The sequence below is a fragment of the Castor canadensis genome, chromosome 7, assembly GCF_047511655.1.
Source record: "Castor canadensis chromosome 7, mCasCan1.hap1v2, whole genome shotgun sequence".
In the NCBI taxonomy this organism is placed as follows: Eukaryota; Metazoa; Chordata; class Mammalia; order Rodentia; family Castoridae; genus Castor; species Castor canadensis.
The window spans coordinates 145,544,001-145,566,729 of record NC_133392.1 but is presented as its reverse complement, the minus strand read 5'-3'; the positions used below and the strand labels follow the sequence as shown (position 1 = coordinate 145,566,729).

At 44.7% G+C, this 22,729-nt stretch overlaps 1 protein-coding gene across 1 annotated transcript; it reads right to left on the bottom strand.

Moving 5' to 3' along the window:
* Positions 1-4,321: 4,321 nt before the first annotated feature.
* On the bottom strand, positions 4,322-20,749 carry Fuca1 (alpha-L-fucosidase 1). The gene is made up of 8 exons (XM_020155551.2): positions 20,351-20,749; positions 18,363-18,497; positions 14,789-14,926; positions 12,935-13,040; positions 7,973-8,173; positions 6,338-6,528; positions 4,735-4,834; positions 4,322-4,552 (listed from the first exon to the last, which is right to left on the bottom strand). Exons 1-8 carry the CDS (start codon positions 20,722-20,724, stop codon positions 4,412-4,414), a joined length of 1,386 nt encoding a protein of 461 aa, XP_020011140.1. The 5' UTR covers positions 20,725-20,749; the 3' UTR covers positions 4,322-4,411.
* Between the last annotated feature and the right edge of the window lie 1,980 nt (positions 20,750-22,729).

Genomic DNA, 22,729 nt, shown 5'->3' with positions numbered 1-22,729 from the left:
TAAGTGACATTAACTAACTTTCCTAAGATTACATCGCGTAGGTAAGTTCAGACCCAAGCCATGCTTTCTTCACTGTGTGATAAGACTATTTCTCTCTTTCCTCTTCCTTTTGCTCCCAGCTCTACAGAGAAAATAGACATTTTACTAAAGGGCTGCTATGCTAAAGCACAAGTTAGAGCTAGGTGCTGGGAAGAGAGTTCAAACTCCAGTCCCACCAAAAAAACAAAACCAGCTGGGCGTCAGTGGCTCACGCCTGTAATCCTAGCTACTCAGGAGGCAGAGATGAGGAGGATCATCTAGCAGCTGTTTGAGATTCTGCTCACCATGACCCTAAGCTGGAATCTTACCTTAGCCGAGATGCTTTCTTTTTTGAACTGTGACCTGCCCTCAGTTCAAAGTTTACAATAATAATATTATTAATAGTAAATACCATTTTTTTGTCTTTTCTTTTTTGGTGCTGGGATCGAACCCAGGGCCAGCTTGGGCAAATAGTTAGTGAGACCCTATCTCGAAAAAATCAATGGTTGCCTCTGGCTAGGAGGTTGTTGGGGAGAGATGGTGAATGATTACTAAAAAGTGTAGTTTGTTTTGGGGATGATGAAATTGTTCTAGAATTATCATGGTGATGGTTGGGCAACCTGTGAATATACTAAGTTGTCCATTTTATCTATTTATTTATTGCAGTACTGGGGTTTGAACTCAGGGCCTTCACCCTGAGCTACTCCACCAGCCCTATTTTTGGGATGGGTTTTTTGAGATAGGGTCTCATGAACTGTCTTGCCAGCTCTGGCTTCCAACCGTGATCCTCCTGCTCTCTGCTTCCTGAGTAGCTAGGATTACAGGCGTGAGCCACTGGTGCCCTGCTCTTTCTGCCATCTTGAAGCTGGCCATCTAGGCATGTGGTTCTGGGAGTCCCCACGAGCACAGGGTCTGGATTGTGGACAAAGTCTCCTTAGTTCCATCTCCTGTCCCCAGACATGGCAGGATTGCCTACCTCCGGGAACCATGCCTGGAAGATTTCCAGCCCATTGAGAGACTTTAGAGGTCAATTTTGATAGCTTCCTAAGATATACATAGTGCAAAAATAATTTGTCATACTAGGATTTCATGACAAATGAGTATGTGCACCACCCCCCACCCCAGTGTCCCCACACCTTGGGTCTCTGGAATCACAGCTGACAGCTGCCGACATTAGACGTGATCTGGAAGTCTTGAGTTGGGAACAGTGTTGAGGCCTTGATTTTAAAAGGAGTTGGATTTATTTTCATAGTTGTCCTCAAGTAGGGCCCAAGAGCCCGGATTTACACAACATTATATTGGGGCCACACTTTGAGATTCAGTTTCCAGAGCTGGATCATATCTTGTCCATGTGATCCATTCTGAACCCTTCCCCGCTGCCTACACACACACATCGTATCCCAGACTTTTGGTTATCTTCTGTCAGATTCCACAGTTGGGGACACATGTGGCACCACAATTTTGTCAGGAAGATCAACTGTGGACTCACCCAACAAGATTTGCTGGAGACACTCCACACACTCAGTGAGGCACTATCTTGCCTCTTTCTGGTGGGAAGTGGCGGTTGGACATTTAGGGCTGTCAAAGCTGGGATGGTTGGAGTCTCTTGCTAATTATTTTTTTAGGGATCTTAAATGGGAACTTTTCACTGTTTTTTTTTAAAGCAGCACTAGGGTTTGAACTCAGGGCCTCATACTTGCTAGGTAGGGGCTCTTACCACTTGAGCCATTCCACCAGTCCTCCTCTTCTTTAATTTCTGCTTTTAATTTCCTTTCTTCTTTCTTTTCTCCCCACCTGGTTTCTTTTTTTGGCAGTACTAGGGTTTGAACTCAAGGCTTTGCACTTGCCAGGCAAGTGAACTTCCACTTGAGCCATGCCCCAGCCTTTCTTGCTTTCCTTATTCTTCAGATAGGGTCTCATGCTTTTTCTTGGGGCAGGCCTCAGATTGCAGTCCTTTTATCTATAGCCTACTGCATAGCTGGGATTACAGGCTTGTGTCACAATGCCTATTTTAGTTTCCTGGTAGTATTAGGGTTTGAACTCAGAGTTTTGCACTTGCTAGGCAGACACTCTACCACTTCAGCCATGTCCCCAGCCCCTTTGCTTGGTCTGTTTATTAAGATGGGGGCCTCCCTTTTTGCTCAAGATGGTCTTGAACCTCCATTGCCCAATTTCCATTTCCTGAGTAGCTGGGATTACAGGCATGAGCCAATGTGCCTGGTGCCCCCAGTACTTTTTGCTTTGGTTCATTTTTCAGATAAGGTCTCTTGTTTTTGCCTGGGTTGGTCTCAGACTGATGCTCCTGTCTCCGTCTCCAAAGTAGCTAGGATTATAAGCATGTACCACCGTGCTCAGACCCCAATTTCTTTATACTGAGGTTAAATAGCTCTTTACATTTCAGCCTTCAACATAAGTGTGGAAGGCTATGTCTTTTCCTTAGAGATTTTCTCTTCATGTATTTTGTTTCTACCCCTTAATTATGTGGTAGAACCACTATGCAGCTTACTGATACTGCTTCTTTGGTGTTTGAGATTTTTAAATACATGCTTGAGAAAAACATTACTTAAATGTTGGGTGAAGATTTCTAAACATCTCTTTTAAATAAAGAACTAGAAAATCCAAATATATCTGTAACAGTTCACGAGGATGACCTGGTAGTCTACTCAGAAGAAAGGAAACAGAGGCGAAGAGCAGAAAAACCACAGGAATTACACCCTCAGTTCTGCATTAAAGAGACCTGGGAAACTCTGTCTCTGAAAACAAAGAAACCAGGGACTGACCATAAAGCTGTAAGCAGTCCAAACTCCATCCCAACTGACACTACGGAAGAAAGTTACTGCACACTTTTTGTACAAATAATTCAATTTACACATTTATTTGATAATATCTAAAAAGGCAGGGCAGAAACACTTTTTTTTTTTATGGTACTAGGGTTTGAACTCAGGGCTTCACACTTGCTAGGCAGGCACTCTACTGCTTGAGCCACTCTGTCAGCCATTTGAGATAGTCTCATGTTTATGCCCAGGGCCAGCTGGATGGCAATCCTTCATGTAGCTAGGATGACAGATGTGTGCTACTCTGTCCAGCCATTGGTTGAAGATGGAGACTCATGAACTTTGTCCAGACTGCCCTGGAACTGTGATTCTCCCAATCGCTGCCTCCTGAGTAGCTAGGTTACAGGCTTGAGCCACTGCACCCAGCTTCTTTTGTTATTTTCAGGTAGGGCATCACATTTTTGCCTGGGCCAGCCTTTACCTTGATTCTCCCTATCTAAGGCCTCCTGCACAGGTGAGATCATAAGCACACACCACTATGTCCAGCTTATGGATTTAGATGGGGACTTTTCTAGGTTAGTTTTGAACTTTGATCCTCACTGTCTCTGTTTTTGGAGTAGCTGGGATTATAGATATGAACCACTATGCCTAGCTTTTCTTTTCTTTTTTGGTGGGACTGAGCTTTGAATTCAGGGCTTAATGCTTGCAAAGCAGGCTCTTTGCCACTTGAGTCACTCCTCCAGTCCATTTTGCTCTGATTATTTTGGAGATGGAGTCTCTCCAACTATTTGTCTGGCTGGCCTTGAACCCAAATCCTCCCCATCTCAGCCTCCTAGATAGTGAGAATTACAAGCAGAAGCCACTGTGGAGCCTGGCTTCTTTTCCTTTTCTAGTGATCCTGGGGTTTGAACACAGGGCCTCATGTTTGCTAGATGGGAACTCTACCATTTGAGCCACCCTCCAGCCCCAGAATCATTTTTTATGTTATCAGTATCAGTATAAATATTCTCAACTTCAGAGCTCTTGGTTTAGTTTGGAAACGTCTGTGGAGTTGACCGTTAGGAACCTGGCAAGCCTTTTCCTTCCCTTCCAGACTCTCCTACCTTTTGGGGAACAGCTTGATGACAAGTAATGCTTAATAAAGAGTATGTGACTAGCTGAATGTGATAGCACATACTTATAATCCCAGCTACTCAGGAGGCAGAAATAGGGAGGATTGTGGCTTGAGGCCAGCCTAGGCAAAAAGTTCTTGATGCTCCATCTCAACAGATAAACTAAGAGTGATAGAGCATGCCTGTAATCTGAGCTACATGGGAAGCATAGGTAGGACAAGGATTGAAGTCCCAGGCTAACCTGGGCAAAAAATGAGGCCCTATTCAAGATAAAATAAAAACAAAAACCTATAGCAAAAAGGTTTTTTTGGCTCTAGTGGCAGAGCACAAGCCTAGCAAGACCAGGACCCTGAGTTCAAACCCCAGTCCCACCAAAAAAAAAGAAAAAAAAAGGAAATATGTCAGAAAAGCCACCTCTGAGTGGGAAAGAGAAGTTACTTTATTACAAGGGCAGTGCTGTAAGAGAAAATTAAAGCAGCACACAGTAGGTAGTGTCACTCTCCTGGATTATTTCACTCCTGTCAGCTTCACAGTCCAAGCAAACTCCACCGGGAGAGCTGAGGGTGACAGCAGTGGCAGGAAGATGAGGAGACCGCCACTGGGGTTTTTGGTCCACTTCAGCTCTTCTTGGATTCCCAGCATGGTAACCTGCAGAAAGCAAAAGGCAGTGGAAAAACCAAGGACTGAAGGTACTAGTGAGTACTGATGGCCTGATCATGGCGGGAAACGCTGGTGCTGGGCCAGGCGGGGAGGATGGTCTAATAGGACACAGACCAGGGGGAAGCTGGGGAGGAAGGAGGGGGAGAGAAGGCCCGGCCGAACCTCCTTACCTTCGTTTTCGAGGTACTTATGGGGGATTCAAGGCTTAAGACTCTACCTTCCGGCCAGTGCAGAAAAGTGGCATAAACATTTGATTCTTTTGCAGTATACCTGGGAAAAAGGAAATGCTATTGTCCAAGACACTTGACTTGTTACCTGATACATAAGCTCACACATTCCCCTCGTCCTGAGTCTATCACTGTCACTTGGAAGCAATGAAATCTCAATACCAATTAAGGTCTGTAGGAAGGAAGCAGTCTATAAAACTTTTTGATAGCTCCTATTTTCCCTCTCAACTCGGTTAAATTTTCTTTTTTCAATTAATTAACTAATTAATTATTTTGGGACAGGGTTTCATGATGTAGCCCAGGCAAGCCTTGAGCTTGTGATCCTCCTTGCTAAGCCTCCCAAGTTCTGGTATTACATGAGTACTATCACATGCAGAGAAAGTTTGCTTTGAAAATTAACTCTTGGACTGGGGGCATGGCTCACGCAGTAGAGTGCCTACCTAGCAAGCTCAAGGCCCCGAGTTCAAACGTCAGCACAAACCATGCACTGGTGGACCATGCCTGTAGTTCTAGCTATTTGGAAGACTGAGATTGGGAGGCCATCCAGGGCAAATAGTTTGAGAGACTCCATCTCCAAAATAACCAGAGCAAAATGGACTGGAGTGGTAGAATGCTTGCTTTGCAAATATGAAGTCCTATATTCAAACCTCGGTCCCAAACAAACAAAAAAACCCCGATACAGCAAAAAAATATGAATAAAAAAATTAAAATAAGAAAATTAAATGAATTCTTGCTGTGCATGGTGCACACGCTTGTTACTCAGCTACTTAGGAGGCTGAGGCAGGAGAATCGCTTGAGCCCAGGAGTTTGCAGTCAGCCTGGGCAACACAGTGATTCAAAAACAACACAGTAGCTTTTACACTAGTTATTTTCATGAAGTCAGTTACCTTATTATTCAAGTATTTCTCCAACTCTAAATCCATGAGAAATAGTAGGGGATATGACAAGGGGAAGATACACAATGAAGACAAATTGGTTGTTCTAAGATTTCACCATGTTTAGGAAAGAGATGAAAAATCACTAAATAGACATTCATCAAAAACAGAAGGATTCCTGCGTTTCCCCTGACCCAAGGACGAAGCTCTTTGATGTAACACTAGCTGTTTCCTTTGACACTTAGTTTCTTCTGTTGGTACATTACATAATTACCTCATTCAATCTTCAAAACAACTCTATGAAGTATCATCAGTCCATTTTGCTGTTGAAAAGAAACTGAGGCCTAAGATCAGAAGTCCAAGTCCAAATGGAAAAACTCAGAAGGGAGCCTGCACGTGGAGGTGACACCTGAGCATCAACACTATTTTTAGGGGCAGGGTAATTATCAGAACTGAACCCCCTGATGCAATGTAGCCCCTCCCTTTGTACAAGCCCACCGCCTCCCTCTCCAGTCAAAGATATTCTGGTGGCCTTAGACATAACCCAACTATGACACAAATTTTTTGGGTTCCCTCAAGCCCAGTTCTGGCAGGCTGGAAGGCACTGAGGATATGCCAGGTCAGCAGAGGCCTCAGTGCTCCTCCCACAGCCATCAGAAGACAAGGCTCACCATAGAGATGTCGTGTTCTTCTCCGACTGGACCTTCCATGGTTTGGAAGCATAGATTGCCTCCCCGTTCACATTCAGCCACTTGCCAACAGCAAGAAGCCGTTCTTGGAAGATGGGGGCAATCAGTCCATCTTTAGTTGGTCCGATATTGAGAAGATAATTGCCTCCCAAACTTACTGTCTGAACCAGTTCCTAAAAAAGGGCAGGACAATGAAAGCCAGACTGTGAATGCCACACCCAGCACAGTGCTTGCAACACACAGATATTAAAAGAAGAGAAAAGGTGATGAGGACCCCATGGCACATTCTTCCTACTTTGGGTTTCTTTTTTGATTATTTTCAAAGCAGGACAGGCTCTTATGAAAAAATGAAAGATTTTCATTTTCTGCAATAAAATGATGAAATATATTAGCTCAAATTGCAAGAAGCGGGCATAGAGCACTTTCCTGTAAGACTGCACTTCCCAGTGCTGGGTGCAGTGGGAAGGGTCGTGTCTGAGAAGCAGGAGCAAGTCGGGAGGTGGAGAAGAATGCTCTTGGCCATGAAGGGGACACATGGAGCACGGGATGGCTGACTGGTGGACAGGAAATATAGGAGTCAGAGAGCAGAGACTGTGCAGGCTGCTGTAGACTGTGGGGAGCTGGCAGAGCTGGGAAGGATTGCAAGACACTCGTTACGTGATGGGCCAAGTGAAAGTTCATGTTGCCCCTTTGGGAAAACTGTAAGGCTTCTGGAGTCAGACTTGTGTGTGTGTGTTCACTGTGATCTCAACCAAGTGTACTTCAAAAGACCAGGTTAAATATAGAAAAAGTAAAAAGAAGATTCTGCCACAGTACTCCAAGATGCCACACAATTAACTTTTGATGTCTCCTTCCCCTCTTTTTCCTGTGCAGTTAATTTTATACAGCTGCAATAATGTAACCGTTTTTTCAGTGGACAACTTAAACATTAACCCATATTACATTCACCAACTTTTTTTTTTGGCAGTACTGGGGTTTGAATTCAGTGTGTTGCACTTGCTAAGCAGGAACTCTACTACTTGACCCACTCCCTCAGCCCTTTTGCTTTCAAATTTTTTGAATAGGGTCTTGCTTTCATGCCCAGGCCAGCCTGGATTGTGATCCTATTTGTGTGTGTATGTGTGGGGTGGGGGTACTGGAGTTTGAACTGGGCTTTGCCCTTGTTAGGCAGGGGTGCGATACTTGAGTCACTCTGGCAGTGAGATCCTCCCGTTTATGCTTTCTGGGATGATAGATGCATGCCCCCTGCCCACCTTTTTATTGACTGGGATGGGGGCTTGAACTTTCTGATCTCCATCTCTCAAGTAGCTAGGATTACAGAAGTGAGTCACTGTGCCTAGCTACATTTGTTAACATTTTAATGGTGAAGGATAATCTTCAAATCTACTAAATTATCCCTGAATTATACTTAGTTATACCCATATGTCAAGTTGAAAATAACCCTGGGGGACAGTTCTGTATGTTAAGCTTTCTCTGCATTATAATTCTGTCCTAGGACAGGTTTCTGTTGGTATGTCCTGCAGGGTTCTCTCGACTGCACCTCCATCCACACACTTCCACCACTCCTGGTTGGATGGCTGGTTTGAGGAAAATAAACTAACGCAGGGGTGCTCGTACCGAAATGATTTCGAATTCACTCGTGATGTCAGATATGGCCATGTCGCGTCGGTAGCCCCAGGACCTCTCATCGATGCTGGTACACATCTCCCACTTGTGTTTTGGCAAGCTCTGCGGTGAGTACTTATCTTGACAGTTGTAATATCCTCCATGGTGACAGGAACAGTTCTCACCCCATCGATCATTCACTACCACCTCATCCTAAAGGAGGAAGGAGGCTGGTCATTGGAGTAACGCCACTTAGCTCTGTAGGTAATGCAGCTTGGTAGGGCAAGTCTACTTGGAAGCAAGGGACAGTTAGTCTAAGGCAGTGGTTCTCCACCGGGGCATTCAGCAGTCTAGAAACAACTGTTTGGTGGTCACACCTGGGTGGTGCTACTGCCCTCTAGTGGGCAGAGGTCAGTGATGCTGTTAAACATCCTACAATGCACAGAACAGTTTCACAACAGGGTAACACTGGGTCTCAGATGTCAATATTGCCCAGGTTGAGATACTTGTGTCTAGGGTTATGATGTCCGAGCTTAGAAGGCCACTTTAAAGACACCTGGGAGACCACTTCTATGAGATGAGAGATGGAGAGGCAGGAACTTGCCTGAGGTTATACCCCTAAACGAAGAAGCCTTCCAGACACAACCCTGACTTTCTTACTTCTTTTTTATCTCCGCCCCCTGCTGTGCTGGGGATTGAACCCAGGACCATGTACAAGCTAGTCAAGTGCTCTGCTACTTGAGCCATGCCCCCAGTCCTTTTTGGTTTTATTTATTTTACTTTTTTTTGAGATAGGGTCTTGCCTGGGCTGGCCTCAAACTTGCAACCCTCCTGCCTCTGCTTCCTGAGGAAGTAGGATCACAGGCATGGCTGTGTCATGCCATCTGAATTTCTTTACATAAACAGAAGTCAGCAAAGATTAACTTTTGTGGGCTTGGGGTACAGCTCAGTGATAGAGTATGTGCTTAGCACACACAAACTTCTGGGTTCAATTTCCAGTATCAAACAAAACAAAAACACCACAAGCTGCAAGTGGAAGCACATACTACAGCCCCAGCACTTGGGATGCTGAGGCAGATAAATCAAGAGTTCAAGGCCAGCCTTGGCTACAAAGAGACACTCTGTCTCAAAACAAAAACAAAAACTAAACCAGAATGCCCACAAATATTCATTTTCTTTTCTTTTTTTTGCAGTGCTAAGGAACAAACTTGGGGTCTTGGGCATGCTAGGTAACTATTCAACCACTCAGATGCAAACACACCAAAGGTCTTGCTTGCTGTGGAATTTTTTTAAAGTTGGGTGCCAGTGGCTCACACCTGTAATCCCAGTTACCTGGGAGGCTGAGATTGAGAGGATTGCAGTTCAAGACCAACCAGGGCAAAAGTTTGAGACACCCCAATGTTAAGCAACAGCTGGGCATGGTGGCCTGGCATGCACCTATCACCCCAGCTACAGCAGAAAGCCTAAATAGGAGGTTGCAGTGCCGGCAGGCCTGAGAAAAAAAGTGAGACCCTATCTCAAAAATAACCAGCAAGGAAAGGGCTAGAGGAATTGTTTAAATAGTAGAGCACCTGTCTACCATGCAAAGCCCTGGTTTCAAACCCCAGTGCCACCAGTAAGTAAATAAATAAATAACCCCCAAACTCAAGAGAGACCAAAAAGCCTCAGGCTCCCTGGCTAGTTGTGTTTTTTAAACAACATTGAGGTTGATATTTTCTTCCTTTCTCAACTCTGCTTCTTTGCCTAATCTTCTCTCTCTCTCAGGGTCCCGTCCTCCCTAGGCTGGTACTCTAACTTGAGCCACACCTCTAGCTTTTCCTCCCATTTTTTTGATGCTTTTTTGGTGGCAATGAGGTTTAAACTCAGTGCCTCACGCTTGCGAGGCACACGCTCTTATTGCTTGAGTCACTCTGCCAGCCCTTTCTTGGTTTTTTTTTTCTGATGGTACTGGGGCTTGAACTCTGGGCCTCACACTTGCTAGGCAGGTGTTCTACCCCTTGAGCCACTCCTCCATCCTGTTTTATAATGGGTTTCTTCGAGATAGGGGCTCGTGAACTATTTGCTCAGACTGGATTCAAACCATGATCCTCCTGATCGCTGCCTCCCGATTACAGATTACAGACATGAGCTATAGGCTCCCAGCTTCTTGATGCTTCTTAACCACAGACACTTGGCTGAGATCCCACAGAGCATACAAGCTAGCTTCACGGGTATGCACCTGGATCGGGTGTGCAGAAGCCACTTCAGAGACAAGGGGCTTAATCATCCTAATTCTCGGTTCAGAAGCCACGCACTCACTCAGTAGCTGTTCACTCAGAAACTACAGGACTCATCCTATGGCAAGTACAGGGGCGTCCAAGGTGAGCAAACCCTGTTCTTACCCTTAGAGATCAAGCAGCGACTTGCAGAGGAGACCTCTGAATGGACAGTTGTAAGAACATTACATCAGGTAACTACCTTGAAGTCCCGACATACTTGGCAAGACACTCAAAACCACCTTTTTTTTGGTGATTGAAGGTTGAACCCAGGCCTCAGGTACACTGGGAAAGTGCTCCACCACTGAGCTACACCCAGTGAAAACCACTTTTAATCTGCTTTGGTCATCTAGCAATCTTTTTTCTTTCTATTCTCTTTCCATTTTCTGAGTTTAGTAATAGCCACCCAAGAAGATCCTTAGAGGATCTTTTCTACTGGGGACTGAACCTGGGTTCTGTCTATCACTGACCTATATCTGAACTCCAAAACTGGTTTATACTTTGAAGACTTTTCTTAAAAAAACACAGCAGGAGGCAGAGATCAGGAGGATCAAGGTTCGATGCCAGCTCCAGGCAAATAGTTTGTGAAACCCTATCTTGAAAATATCCAATACAAAAAAGGGCTGGCAGAGTGGCTGGAGTGGTAGAGTGTCTGCCCACCAAGCACAAAGCCCTGAATTCAAGCTCCAGTATCACAAAAAACAAAGCAAAACAAAAAACACAACAAATTTTGACCATGTAAAAATCTTTGAATTTTCTATAATGAAGGTGAAAACTTTGGGTGCTTTGTAAAAGTACGTAATAAAAACTGGAAATGGACAGCCATTAAACACTTGGTAACAGTGTGGGTCACAGGGAGGGGATTGGATCTAAGGGAAGTGACCTTGCCCCTTGAGAATTAAACTATATTATTAAGGTCACAGATATTCACATTTTATTCCTACCACTTAATTTTATGCATGCATATTAATTTTTCCTCATTTATAATATTTCCTTATATAGTAGAGTTTATTTTCTCTGCAGTGGTGTAGAAATTCTACACACTATTTTTTTTTCCTTTTTCTTTTATTATTCATATGTGCATACAAGGCTTGGTTCATTTCTCCCCCCTGCCCCCACCCCCTCCCTTACCACCCACTCCGCCCCCTCCCCCTCCCCCCCCAATACCCAGCAGAAACTATTTTGCCCTTATTTCTAATTTTGTTGTAGAGAGAGTATAAGCAATAATAGGAAGGAACAAGGGTTTTTGCTGGTTGAGATAAAGACAGCTATACAAGGCGTTGACTCACATTGATTTCCTGTGCGTGGGTGTTACCTTCTAGGTTAATTCTTCTTGAACTAACCTTTTCTCTAGTACCTGTTTCCCTTTTCCTATTGGCCTCAGTTGCTTTTAAGGTATCTGCTTTAGTTTCTCTGCGTTGAGGGCAACAAATGCTAGCTAATTTTTTAGGTGTCTTACCTATCCTCACCCCTCCCTTGTGTGCTCTCGCTTTTATCATGTGCTCAAAGTTTAATCCCCTTGTTGCCTACACACTATTTTTATTCTACTATGTGAATTTAACACTAAACCTATGTTGCTGGGTGCCTGTGGCTCACACTTGTAATCCTAGCTACCTAGGAGGCTGAGATCAAGAGGACTTCGGTTTGAGGCCAGTCCCGGCAAACAGTTCGGAAGACTGATCTCCAAAATAAACAGAGCAAAATGAACTGGAGGAGTGGCTCAAGTGGTAGAGTGCCTATTTTGTAAGCTTGAAGCCCTGAGTTCAAACCCCAGTCCCACCAAAAAAAACTTCAAACAAACCTATGTTATCAAAATCAAGAATTAAAGGACAGAAAGCAAGCTTGTGCTCCAACGGAAAAGAATAAAAAGAGGAACTTTCAACTTTCTTCAGGTCCCTCTCATCCCACAGTGATATTACTGTTTATTGTGTGACTGCTGCCATCTTCATTGTACTCCATACTGTGGCTACTACTATTTCTTTTCTTTTCTTTTTTGACAGTGCTGGGGTTTGAACTCAGGGCCTTGCACTTGCCAGGCAGGCCCTCTACTATTTGAGCTACATCCCTGGCCCTTTTTTCTATAGGTATTTCTTGAATAGTGTCTTACTTCTATGCCTAGGTTTCATCCTTCTATTTATGCTTCCTGCTTAGCTGGGATGATAGGTGTGAGCCACTACCCTGAGTTGTTTTATTGATTGAAATGGGGGGTCTTGCCAACTTTTTGCCTGAGCCGACTTCAAATTGTGATCCTCCCCATCTCTGCCTCTCAAGTAGCTAGGATTTACAGGCATGAGCCATTGTGCCAGCTTTTTTTTTTAGACAGGGTCTCATTATGTAGCCCAGGTGTCCTCAAATTCATGATCCTCCTGCCTCAGCCTCCCAAATGATGCTGGGAGGTGTGCACCAACCACGCATGACCATACTTTATTTTAGTATAACAGATAAATAAGAAATAATGCCAGGCTCTGGTGACTCACACCTATAATTCTAGCTACTCAGAAGGCAGAGATCAAGAGGTAGTGTGAGGCCAGCCCCAGGCAAATAGTTCTTAAGACCCTATCTCAAAAATACCCAACACACATACACACACACACACACAAAATGGCTGGTGGAGTGACTCTGGTGGTAGACTGCCTGCCTAGCAAGCATGAGACCCTGGGTTCAAACCCCAGTACTGTCAAAAAAAAGAAAGAAAGAAAAAAGTTAGGTGATCACCTACCTTGACAGGGCTGTCATTGTAGAGCCAAGAAAGAAAATTTGTGGAGTTCCAGTAAGTATCAGGACATTCCCAGTCCCCATCAGACCAGATCACATCAGGCTTGTATCTGGAAGACAGGGGATCAGAACAGTTTGCTATCTGAATAAATTCATAGTATACTATTATGACCTGATTTTTCAACAAATGTTTCAAAATTAGGGCTGAGAGTGTGGCTCAGTGACAAGAGTATTTACCTAGCATGCATGAGGCCCTGGGTTCAATCCACAGCCCCACAAAAACAAACAAACATGAACCAAAAGCTGGAATGGTGCTGGCATGCATAATCCCAGCACTCAGAGGCAGAAGCAGGGCAAGCTTGGGCTACACAGACAGACCTCATCTCAAACAAACAAAAACCAAAAAGAAGTGTGGCACTTGAGAACTGCAAGTTAAGGTTTCTGCTTTTAAGATATGCTGAGTTTGAACTATTCCTCAAATTCATTTTTCTTGACAACCACCCAACTGTCTCTACTGTAAAGGATGTAGAGAACCCACCTGAGCCCAGTGTACCTTTCACACATTATTAGTGTGATCCCTGTAAGGTGAGTACATGTGTGCAAATACAAAGATACAGCCCTTTGAGGTAAGCATTATTATTCCCACTTTCGGAGTAAAGAGTTTGATACTCAGGGCAGGATACCAGTGGCGCACTCTTATAATCCCAACTATGTGGGAGGCAGAGGTCAGGAGGATCATAGTTTGAGAACAGTGCAGTCAAAAAAATCCCCTTCTCAATTCATAAGCCGGCATAGAGGCACACACCTGTGATCCCAGGTACAAAGGAGGCCTAAAGATAGCAGGATCATGGTCTGAAGTTGGCTGTGGGCAAAACGTGAGATCCTACCTGAAAAATAACTAAAGGAAAAAAGGGCTGGAATGCTCAAATGGTGCTGCTCCTGCCTACCAAGTATGAGGGCCTGAGTTCAAATACTAGCACCACCAAAAAAGAAAAGAAAAAGACAAGGATTTCAGATCCAGTAACATCAGGGTCTGTGCGGGCCTCTGCTGGTCTCCTGTGACTGTATCGCTTCTTCAGCAAAGTCACCTGGATAGAATTGATAAAATCTGAAGTGAGGAGATTTTTGCTTTGTTCTAAAATGAGTGTCCAGGCAGAGGTGGCTCCCCTTAAGTTTCATGTCCCTCTTTCTGTATGAGCCTCCAGGTACAACATGGTAAAGATTAGTGACAAATCCCAAAGTGACAGCAGTCATTTTATAAATGATGACTCTTAACAGCAGCAGCCTTGCTCTGTACCACATGCAATGACGGGTATCTCCTATGTGTCCTTCTGAGCCCTATGCAGAAGGTGTTCATCCCGCTTCACAGAGTGAGAACTTGAGGCTCAGCAGGATCATCTGTATGAGGCTTGTGAGTGACAGTGGCACCCAGTCCCATGTTCCTCTCCAAGGTCCCAACGTAGGGACAATGGCACAGGAGGAAAAGGAGGTTTTGACTTACTACCCTCCTGGCTTTTGTGTGATTCTTTCAATTTATAAAGACAACATTACCATATTACAGAAGTTTTGAAGAGGGAAAAAACATTTTTTTTTTTTGTGATGAGTTTTTTGAGCTAGGGTCTCGAGAACTACTTGCCCAGACTGGCTTCGAACTGTGATCCTCCTGATCTCTCCCTCCTGAGTAGTTAGGATTATAGGCGTGAGCAACTGGCTCCTAGCATTACTACTTTTATTATTTTGATGTCTTCTGGATTTTTTTCATGCCTGCCTGTGCTTCCTCATCCCTTGCCATGGCATCCTAGAGGAAGCTCTGACTTCATTGATTAACATCATTAGGCCTAAAGCATTTACGTCTTACCTGTTCACAAGGTCATACAGCTCTGGCATTGTTTTTGCACTGACAAAATTCTGAGTTTTGAAGCCATTCTTCTTATCAAGCAGGTACAGTGGATGGAACCACTCTAAGAGTGAGTGGTAGAGGCCATAGCGCATGTTCCTTAAACAGAAAAACAGTGCGGCAACCGTTACTAAACAAAGAACAAACAGTTTTAAGAACAACCAGTTCCAGTATTTTTATGTCTCCATGAAATTCATTCATAAGGGCATAAACCATTTCCTTAAATTATTTCTTATCATACTTATTTTTTTGTGGTACTGGGGTTTGAACTCAGGGCTTTGCACCTGCTAGGCAGTTTCCTGCCTCAGCCATGCCTTCAGTCCTTTTTGCTCTGGTTATTTTTAGAGATGGGGTCTTGCTTTTTACCCAGACCAACTTGGATCAAGATCTTCCTATTTTGTTTCCTGCCATTGCTGGATGACAGGCATATGCCACTATGCCCAGTTTTTTCCATTGAGATGGGGTCCCACAAACTGTTTTGCCCAGGCTGGCTGGAACTGTGATCCTCCCGATCTCCACCTCTAGCATAGCTTGGGATGACAGGTGTACACCACTGCACTCAGCTACTGATTGAGGTGGGGTCTCAGTAAGTTTTTTCCTGGGCTAGCCTTGAATCACGATCCTCCCAATCTCAACTCCCCCACTCAGGTAGCTAGGATAATAGGTGTGAGCCAGCAGTGCCTGGTTTCTTATCATTCACTTAAAAAAAGATTGGGTTTACTGTATTTTGGATGATATACATAACTACTTAGCTTTTACTCTTACTCATTTATTTTTGCAGTACTGGGAATAGAACCCAGGACCTTGCACATGCTAGGCAAGTACGCTACACTCAGCTACATCCCCAGCCCTTGGTTTTTTGAGACAGTGTCTCTCTGTGTAGTCCAGGTTGGCCTTGAACTCACAATCCTCCTGCCTCAGCCTCCAAGTGCTGGGATTATGGGTGTGCCCCGTCATGACCAGTTCTCCTAACTACTTTTTGTATATAAACATCTTAACATCAAAATATCATTTAAACTATCTCCTTTTAAGTCAATTATCTCAATAACATACAGTCCTATTTTTAAAAAATGTTTTGTTGTCAATTGTAAGAATTTATTTTGCAGAGAAACTGGAAAACAGAGAACAGCATAAGTAATAAAAATACCCCAAACACCATCAATCAGAAATAATCACTCATAACATTTTCTACATAGTAGAAATGAGTGAGTATACATTTATTATTTTATTTATCTAAGGTTTCCTAATCATTCTTAAAATACCCCAAATGAAATGTGATTAAAGTGACCTATTTTCCTATACAATATTGCTTGTTTTGGTTTAAGAATGGTGTCACAGAAGGGAGCAGAAAAGAGGTCACTCACTACAGGCTGGAAGTGTGAGGACAGAGGGAAGCTGGGTTAGAGGTACCAAAGTACAGTTAGTTCCAAGAAAGTTCTAGTGTTCTATAGCACTGTAGAGTGACTGTAGTTTACAACAGTATATTATATTTTTATTTATTTTTTTGTGGTACTGAAGATTGAACCCAAGGCCTCATTGTGCTAGGCAAGTGCTCTACCATTGAGCTATACCTCCATTCCATTCCTATAATATGTACGTATGCATACACACATATGCATATATGTGTATATATATGTGTGTATGGAGCTATATACACACATATATATATTACTATTTTTTTTTTTGTGGTACTGTGCTTTGAACTCAGGGCCTCATGATTGCTAGGCAGGAGCTCTACCACTTGAGCCACTCCACCAGCTCAATATTTTTTAATTTTAAATTTTTATATATTTTTTTTGCGGTACTGTGCTTTGAACTCAGGGCTTCATGTTTGTTAGGCAGACCTCTACCACCTGAGCCACCCCACCAGCCCTTTTCGTGTGTGTGTGTGTGTGTGTGTGTGTATGTCTATTGGGTATTTTTGAGATAGGGTCTGGAGAACTATTTACCCTGGCTGGCTTCAAACCCTGATCCTCCTGATCTCTGCCTCCTGAGTATCTAGTATTACAGGCGTGAGCCACTGGCATCCGGCTTCCTATTATGTATTTTATAACAAACTAGAAAAGAGGACTTTGAAGATTCCCAACATAAAGCAATAAGAATTTTTTTTAAGAAATGATAAATATTTAAGGAGATGGAAGTGTTCATTTTTCTGATTTGATTATATATTGTGCACATGTATCAAATCATCACAGTGTGTGCCTTATAAATATGCACAATTGTGAACCAATTAAAAATGGTGTTACAAAAACATTATAATGGAAGTAAGAAGTAAGGATAATGCTGAGTGTGGCGGTTCATGCCTATAATCCCAGCACACATCGTGAGTTTGAGGCCAGCCTGGACTATATAGAGAGGGACTCTGTCTCAAAGAAAGAAGAAAAAAAGGAATAACATTGCAGTCATTATAGTGCACATAGAAGAAAGAACCAGAGTTAGGAATTTCCTCATGTGACTCAGACTAAATATTTACACAAAGATAAGAACTGAGGCACTCATGCTGTAACAGACATTTACAGCAGGACTGCTGGCAGAGCACAGCATTGGGAAATGAATATTGAGCTGGTACAGGAGTCAATAAACTTATTCTTTGTTTTTTTGTCTTGGCAGTACTGGGGTTTGAACTAGGACTTTGCTTGTAAGGCAGGTGCTCTATTGTGTGAGCACCTCCAGCCCAAGGCAAACTCATTTTTAAAGTCCGTGTAGTGCTTTAGGCTTTACAAAACCTGTGGTCTTTGTCTCAGCCCTCAAACTGTACTTTGAAAGCAATCTTAGGCAATGCATAAATGACAGGCATAGCTGTATTCCAATCAGAATTTATGAGTTATACAAACAGGCAGCAGGCCTACCCTTCAGACAGACATGTTTACCAAGCCACAGCAGAGGTGAGGTTGGGAATGGCACAAATACCCCTTTTCCTTAATACAGCAAACATACTGATACTGCAGGGTTCAAAGCCTGAAAACCCGAATTCAAATCCCACCTATGGGATTGGGGGTCTAGCTCAGTGGTAGAACTTGTACTTAGCATGCATGAGGCCCTGGTTTCAATTCCCAGCATCAAAACTCAAAACATTCTACCCTACCTTTTTGATCATGAGAAATTACTTCCTCTTATATGACAAATATCAGGAAGCATTAATGACAGTCAACAGTGTGCCTCCTTTCTTTATTTTTTGTTGTTTTAACTGCACTTCTCAGTCCCCAGCTTGACTGATCATCATCTGAACCCTCCCAAAGGCCTGGGAAGTTCTGTGTTGATGGCTAAAGAGAGCACAAAGATGAGACCTTTGCAGGCTGCAGATGGCACATAGCATCGTGGTCACCCGACTGGGTATGGCCAGGAATTTCTCTGATGATGTCACCTTTGGTCACATGAAAACTACTAAGCCTCAAGCACTGCTAAGTCAAAGGCCAGAAGTCCTTGAGGTTACTGGCTAAATGCAAACTTAAACACACAAGGGGAGAAAGGGTTTGGAACTCTGGACAGCTGGATCTAAAGAGCCGGTGGAGCGGCCGTCCTTAGAGACACACACCTCTTTCGGACAGCTGCTCCCAACTCACCAACCAAGTCACGGTGGGGGCCTAGGTCCTTCGAGTTCCAGTTCCAGGACACAGAACTTGGCCAGTTTGTGAAGCCTTCATGATGTTTTGTTGTGAAGACCACATACCTATGGACAGCAAAAAAATGAGTAAAGGAAGTGGGCATCAGATCACAACCATGAACTTGCCTGTGGCTTTTAACCTGGTCAGGAGAACCTGACTACAGGTGGACTAGAATGAGTCACTATTAATGATACTATTAATGACATTGCTGCTGAAGTCACAAACACCATATGGGTATTATTCTAGGAAAGGAAGCAAATTTGAGCAAGCAGCTGTCCTCGTCTCTAGCCAAGGAGACCCAGAAGGAAGGAAGGATTGGGCAAGGGAAAAGAAGGGCACTTTAGCTCTCTAATCCAACTTTTCTGGGTACAAAAAATTAACTTTCTTTAATCCTGTGCCCTGAAGGAGAGGGATCTCTACTAGCAATAGCAGAGCCTGCAATCCAAACCTATGAATGGCTTCTCATTTCCAGAGACAAGAAAAGATGCAAAAAGCTGGATGAAAAGGCAAGTGTTGAAGTAACCAAATCATTCATGGTTTCATTTTTATGGCAGAAAAACAGATAATGCCTACACGTGATTTAACCACTGGTGTGGAGAACTCCTGGACTTTAGGGCCAGATGACATTTTAGCTCTAGTGGTACATTTCTCTCTGTCTCTCTCTCTCAAAATCCTTCATAAGTATAAAAACCATTCTCACCATAATGAGCTTACAAAGTAGCACAAGATCACACAGAGCTCCTTCTCTTTTGCATTCTAGAACAGGAGTCCCTTTCCTTCTCTGGCCAAATCACGCCCTCCATAAAATAAGGGATCTGTAAAGAGGCTGTTTCCCAGGTTTTAATTTTTTTCTTTCTTTTGCGGTGCTGGGACTACACCTTGAGTCATTCCACCAGCCCTTTTTTGTGATGGGTTTTTCTGAGATAGAATTGTTTGTCTGGGCTGGCTTCAAACCACGATCCTCCTGATCTCTGCCTCCTGAGTAGCTAGGATTACAGGCGCCCAGTTTTAATTTCTTTTCACTTATATATTATGGACTGTAAGACTACTAGAAGACAGGTAACACTTCCTCTGTTTACTCAAGCCTTTTATTCCCTACATCTAATGACAAACCCTTGTCCCAGCAAGGAGGCCCAGAGGGAAGAAAGGAAGGAGAGGCAAGGAAAAGCATGAACTTTAGATCTCTCATTGCCTGTGCAATTTCACCTTCTGGTACAATAGAACCAGAAACCTGGATCAGGGAGCCTTCCTGCCTCCATTGTATTATTTTCACTCGCTTCTCTCCCAGCAGCCCAAGGTCATCCTTCCAGAAGCTGAGGAGCCATTCCCTGGCTCTCTGCAGGCACACAGGGCCCTGAGTCTTATCCTTCAGGCTGGCCCTGCCCACAACACACTGGGTCCTCCTCCCTTCCCCACCCAGGCTCTCCCGGCTTTTAGTTCTCCAACAGTGACCTCAAATTCCAACAGAGCTCAACCCAATTCAAACCTTTCAGCGGTTCAGAACTCCCACCCTTCCCTTTCCATCTAGTGAAATTCCTCTCTACAGCTATTCAAGAGGTCAAAGTGACTTGTCCCAGTTCACCACAATTGAACTTGAACCCGACTCCAGGGCACTGATTTAGAATCCGGGTTGTCTCGCCCATCTGGAAGGGGCATTAAGTATGGCCTAGCTCGTGTACACCTCTGAATAGGTGTATGAGGGTTTCCCAGTCCATCGCCACCCTGAAACCTTAGTTAAAACCTCAACCAGACGCACCTTCTCCTTAACATCAGGTGCGCCAGGTTCAATTCTGCACCTTTTAGGAGGCAAGGCACAGCACCCGGGGGGTGTGCTGAGGCCAGACGGCGGCTGGGTGGCCTTTTTGGGCAGGTGGCCGGACCCTTCCCCTCCACCGCCACGGCCCGGGACCACACTCACTTGGCCCCCGACGCCTGGAAGAGGTCGGCCCAGTCGTCCGGCTGGAAGAAGCGCGCGGTGAACTGCGGCCCGAAGTCGGCGTAGCTGAAGTCGGGCGGGTAGTTTTCGCGCATGAAGCGCTGGTACTGGGGCTGCGGCTGGCCCTGCCAGTGCCACCAGAACCACTCGCTGCCCCAAGCCGGCACCGAGAACACGCCCCAGTGCACGAACACCCCGAATTTGGCCTCATCGAACCAGGTCGGCAGCGGCCGGGAGTCCAGGCTCCGCCAATCCGGGGTGTACCGGCGCGGGAACCGGAACGCCGACTGGGCTACTGCCAGCACCAGCAGCAGCACCAGGCCCGCCGCACACAACCTACCCTCAGGCTCCCGCATCTCTGCGGCTGCCCCTGCCCCGCCCCCTCTTAACGCGCAGGCGCAGGCTCGCGGCCACGCCCGTCTGGTTAACGATTGGCTCAGGAAGGGAAAAAGGGGCGGGTCAACTCCGAGCACTTGATTTCCAGAGCCGCTTCCTCTCTGGATTGTCTGTCCTCTGGAGCGCCCTCTGGTGTTCAAAGGGAGAAAGACGCAAGGAAGCGTCGATCGCACTTTTTCCCAAGGACTCTTACTGCGGGGTTAAAATCGAGGAAGTGTAGCCTGACGCCAGTGGCTCGCGCCTGTAATCCTACCTACTCAGGAGGCAGAGATCAGGAGGATTGCGGTTCCAAGCCGGCTCCAGGCAAATATGTCGAAAAACCTGTCACAAAAAAGGCCTAGTAGAGTGGCTTAAGTGGTAGGTTGCAAGCATGTGAGTTTAACCCTAGTGCCACCCAAATTAATAAATAAAAATTGGGGAGAGGACTTTGAGTGTGTGGTCCATTTTGTTGCATCAGTCCCTCAGGGGTGGCCAAAGCCAGATCATGAGTTTTATTTAATGGGCAACGGGGAGCAATAGGAAGCTTTTTAGCTCTGAAGTGGGCATACAGACTGGAGGGCTGTTGCAATAGCTCTGGCAGAAATCACTAGGTAGAAGGATGTGATAGGAAGAAGTATTGTGAGGAGAGAAGAGGGAGAAAAATGAATTTTGAAAGAGGGATATGATCATTTTGCCTGTCTAATGTTTATGGCGCTTGTTTTGGGAATTCTGAGGCATTTCAAAGAGCTTAGCATGTAACTGGAAAAGCAGGACTTAGGGCATGGGGGACAGAGAGCTTGCCTAGCCTGTGGGAGGCCTGGATTGATCCCAAGCACCACCAAAACCCCCAAATGAACAACAAAAATGACCCATGCAGGATCATTTAGCCACTAAGGTATTTTAGAATATCAGAGCCAGAAAATTGAGAGTCAAGAGACCCTGGCAGGGCTGGCAGAGTGGCTCAACTGGAAAAGCACGTGCCTAGCATGGGGCCCAGAGTTCAAACCCAGTATCACACACACACATAAACACAGAGACCCTGACCCCAGAAGTATCTGTGTGAGCCTTGTATTGCAGGGAAGTCACCTGATTCTCTACAGTTGGTACATGTCCTCCATGCTCAGTCAGGTGAGAACAGTGGTGTGGGGCATATGCAAATCAGAAGTCACGTGACACCAAGGTGCTGACAGCCCTCACAGAGAATAGCAGCAGAGTTGGAAAGGCCTCGGAAAACTCCTGTCCCTACCCTTCCGGGTTTACAGAGGAGGAAATTGAGACCCAGAAAGGGGATGGCAGTTGCCCAAGATCATGCAGCTAGTTTGGACCAAAGGTGGGACCCAGAATTCAAGACTTCACAGCTTCAGAATCTGTGTCTCTCCACCCACTTCTGTCTGGTCCCTTGGGGAAGTCAGAGCCTATGTTGACAGAACCAAGTACTTCCTCATTTTGGAAATCTAAGGAAATGGTGGCTTTGGTTTCATCTTTTTGTACTGTTCTCTTTATCTTCTGTGTTTCTTCCTCTAAAAGATTATGTTGAAATATTGTTACAACAGTAAGCACAGACAGACAACTTACAAAACCAACAACTCACCCATATACATATAATAATCAGCCCCAGAGTGTATGGTGTTGGACACACAGAACTCGTCTTGGGGAATATAAAATGAGATTCTGTGACCTTCATTTGTCCTTATCTGCATAACCAAAATGTCACCCTGCAGAGGCAAGTGAGAAGCCTGGTGGGAGAGTGGACAGAACTGGATGTTCTGTCTTGCACTGGACACATCACCTTGGCCTCCCTGGGCAAGTATTGTCCAGGCTGGTTCCTCATCTACACAATAAGGACTTTTCTCAGTGATACCAGGACCTCCTTCCCTGCCTTGCTTTCCCCTCACCCCCATAAATTCTGCATCTTGACTTCAAGTAAGAATAGAGTATGAGAAGTAGAAAGTGTGAAAGTGCCCTTAATTCAATTTTTTTTAAAAA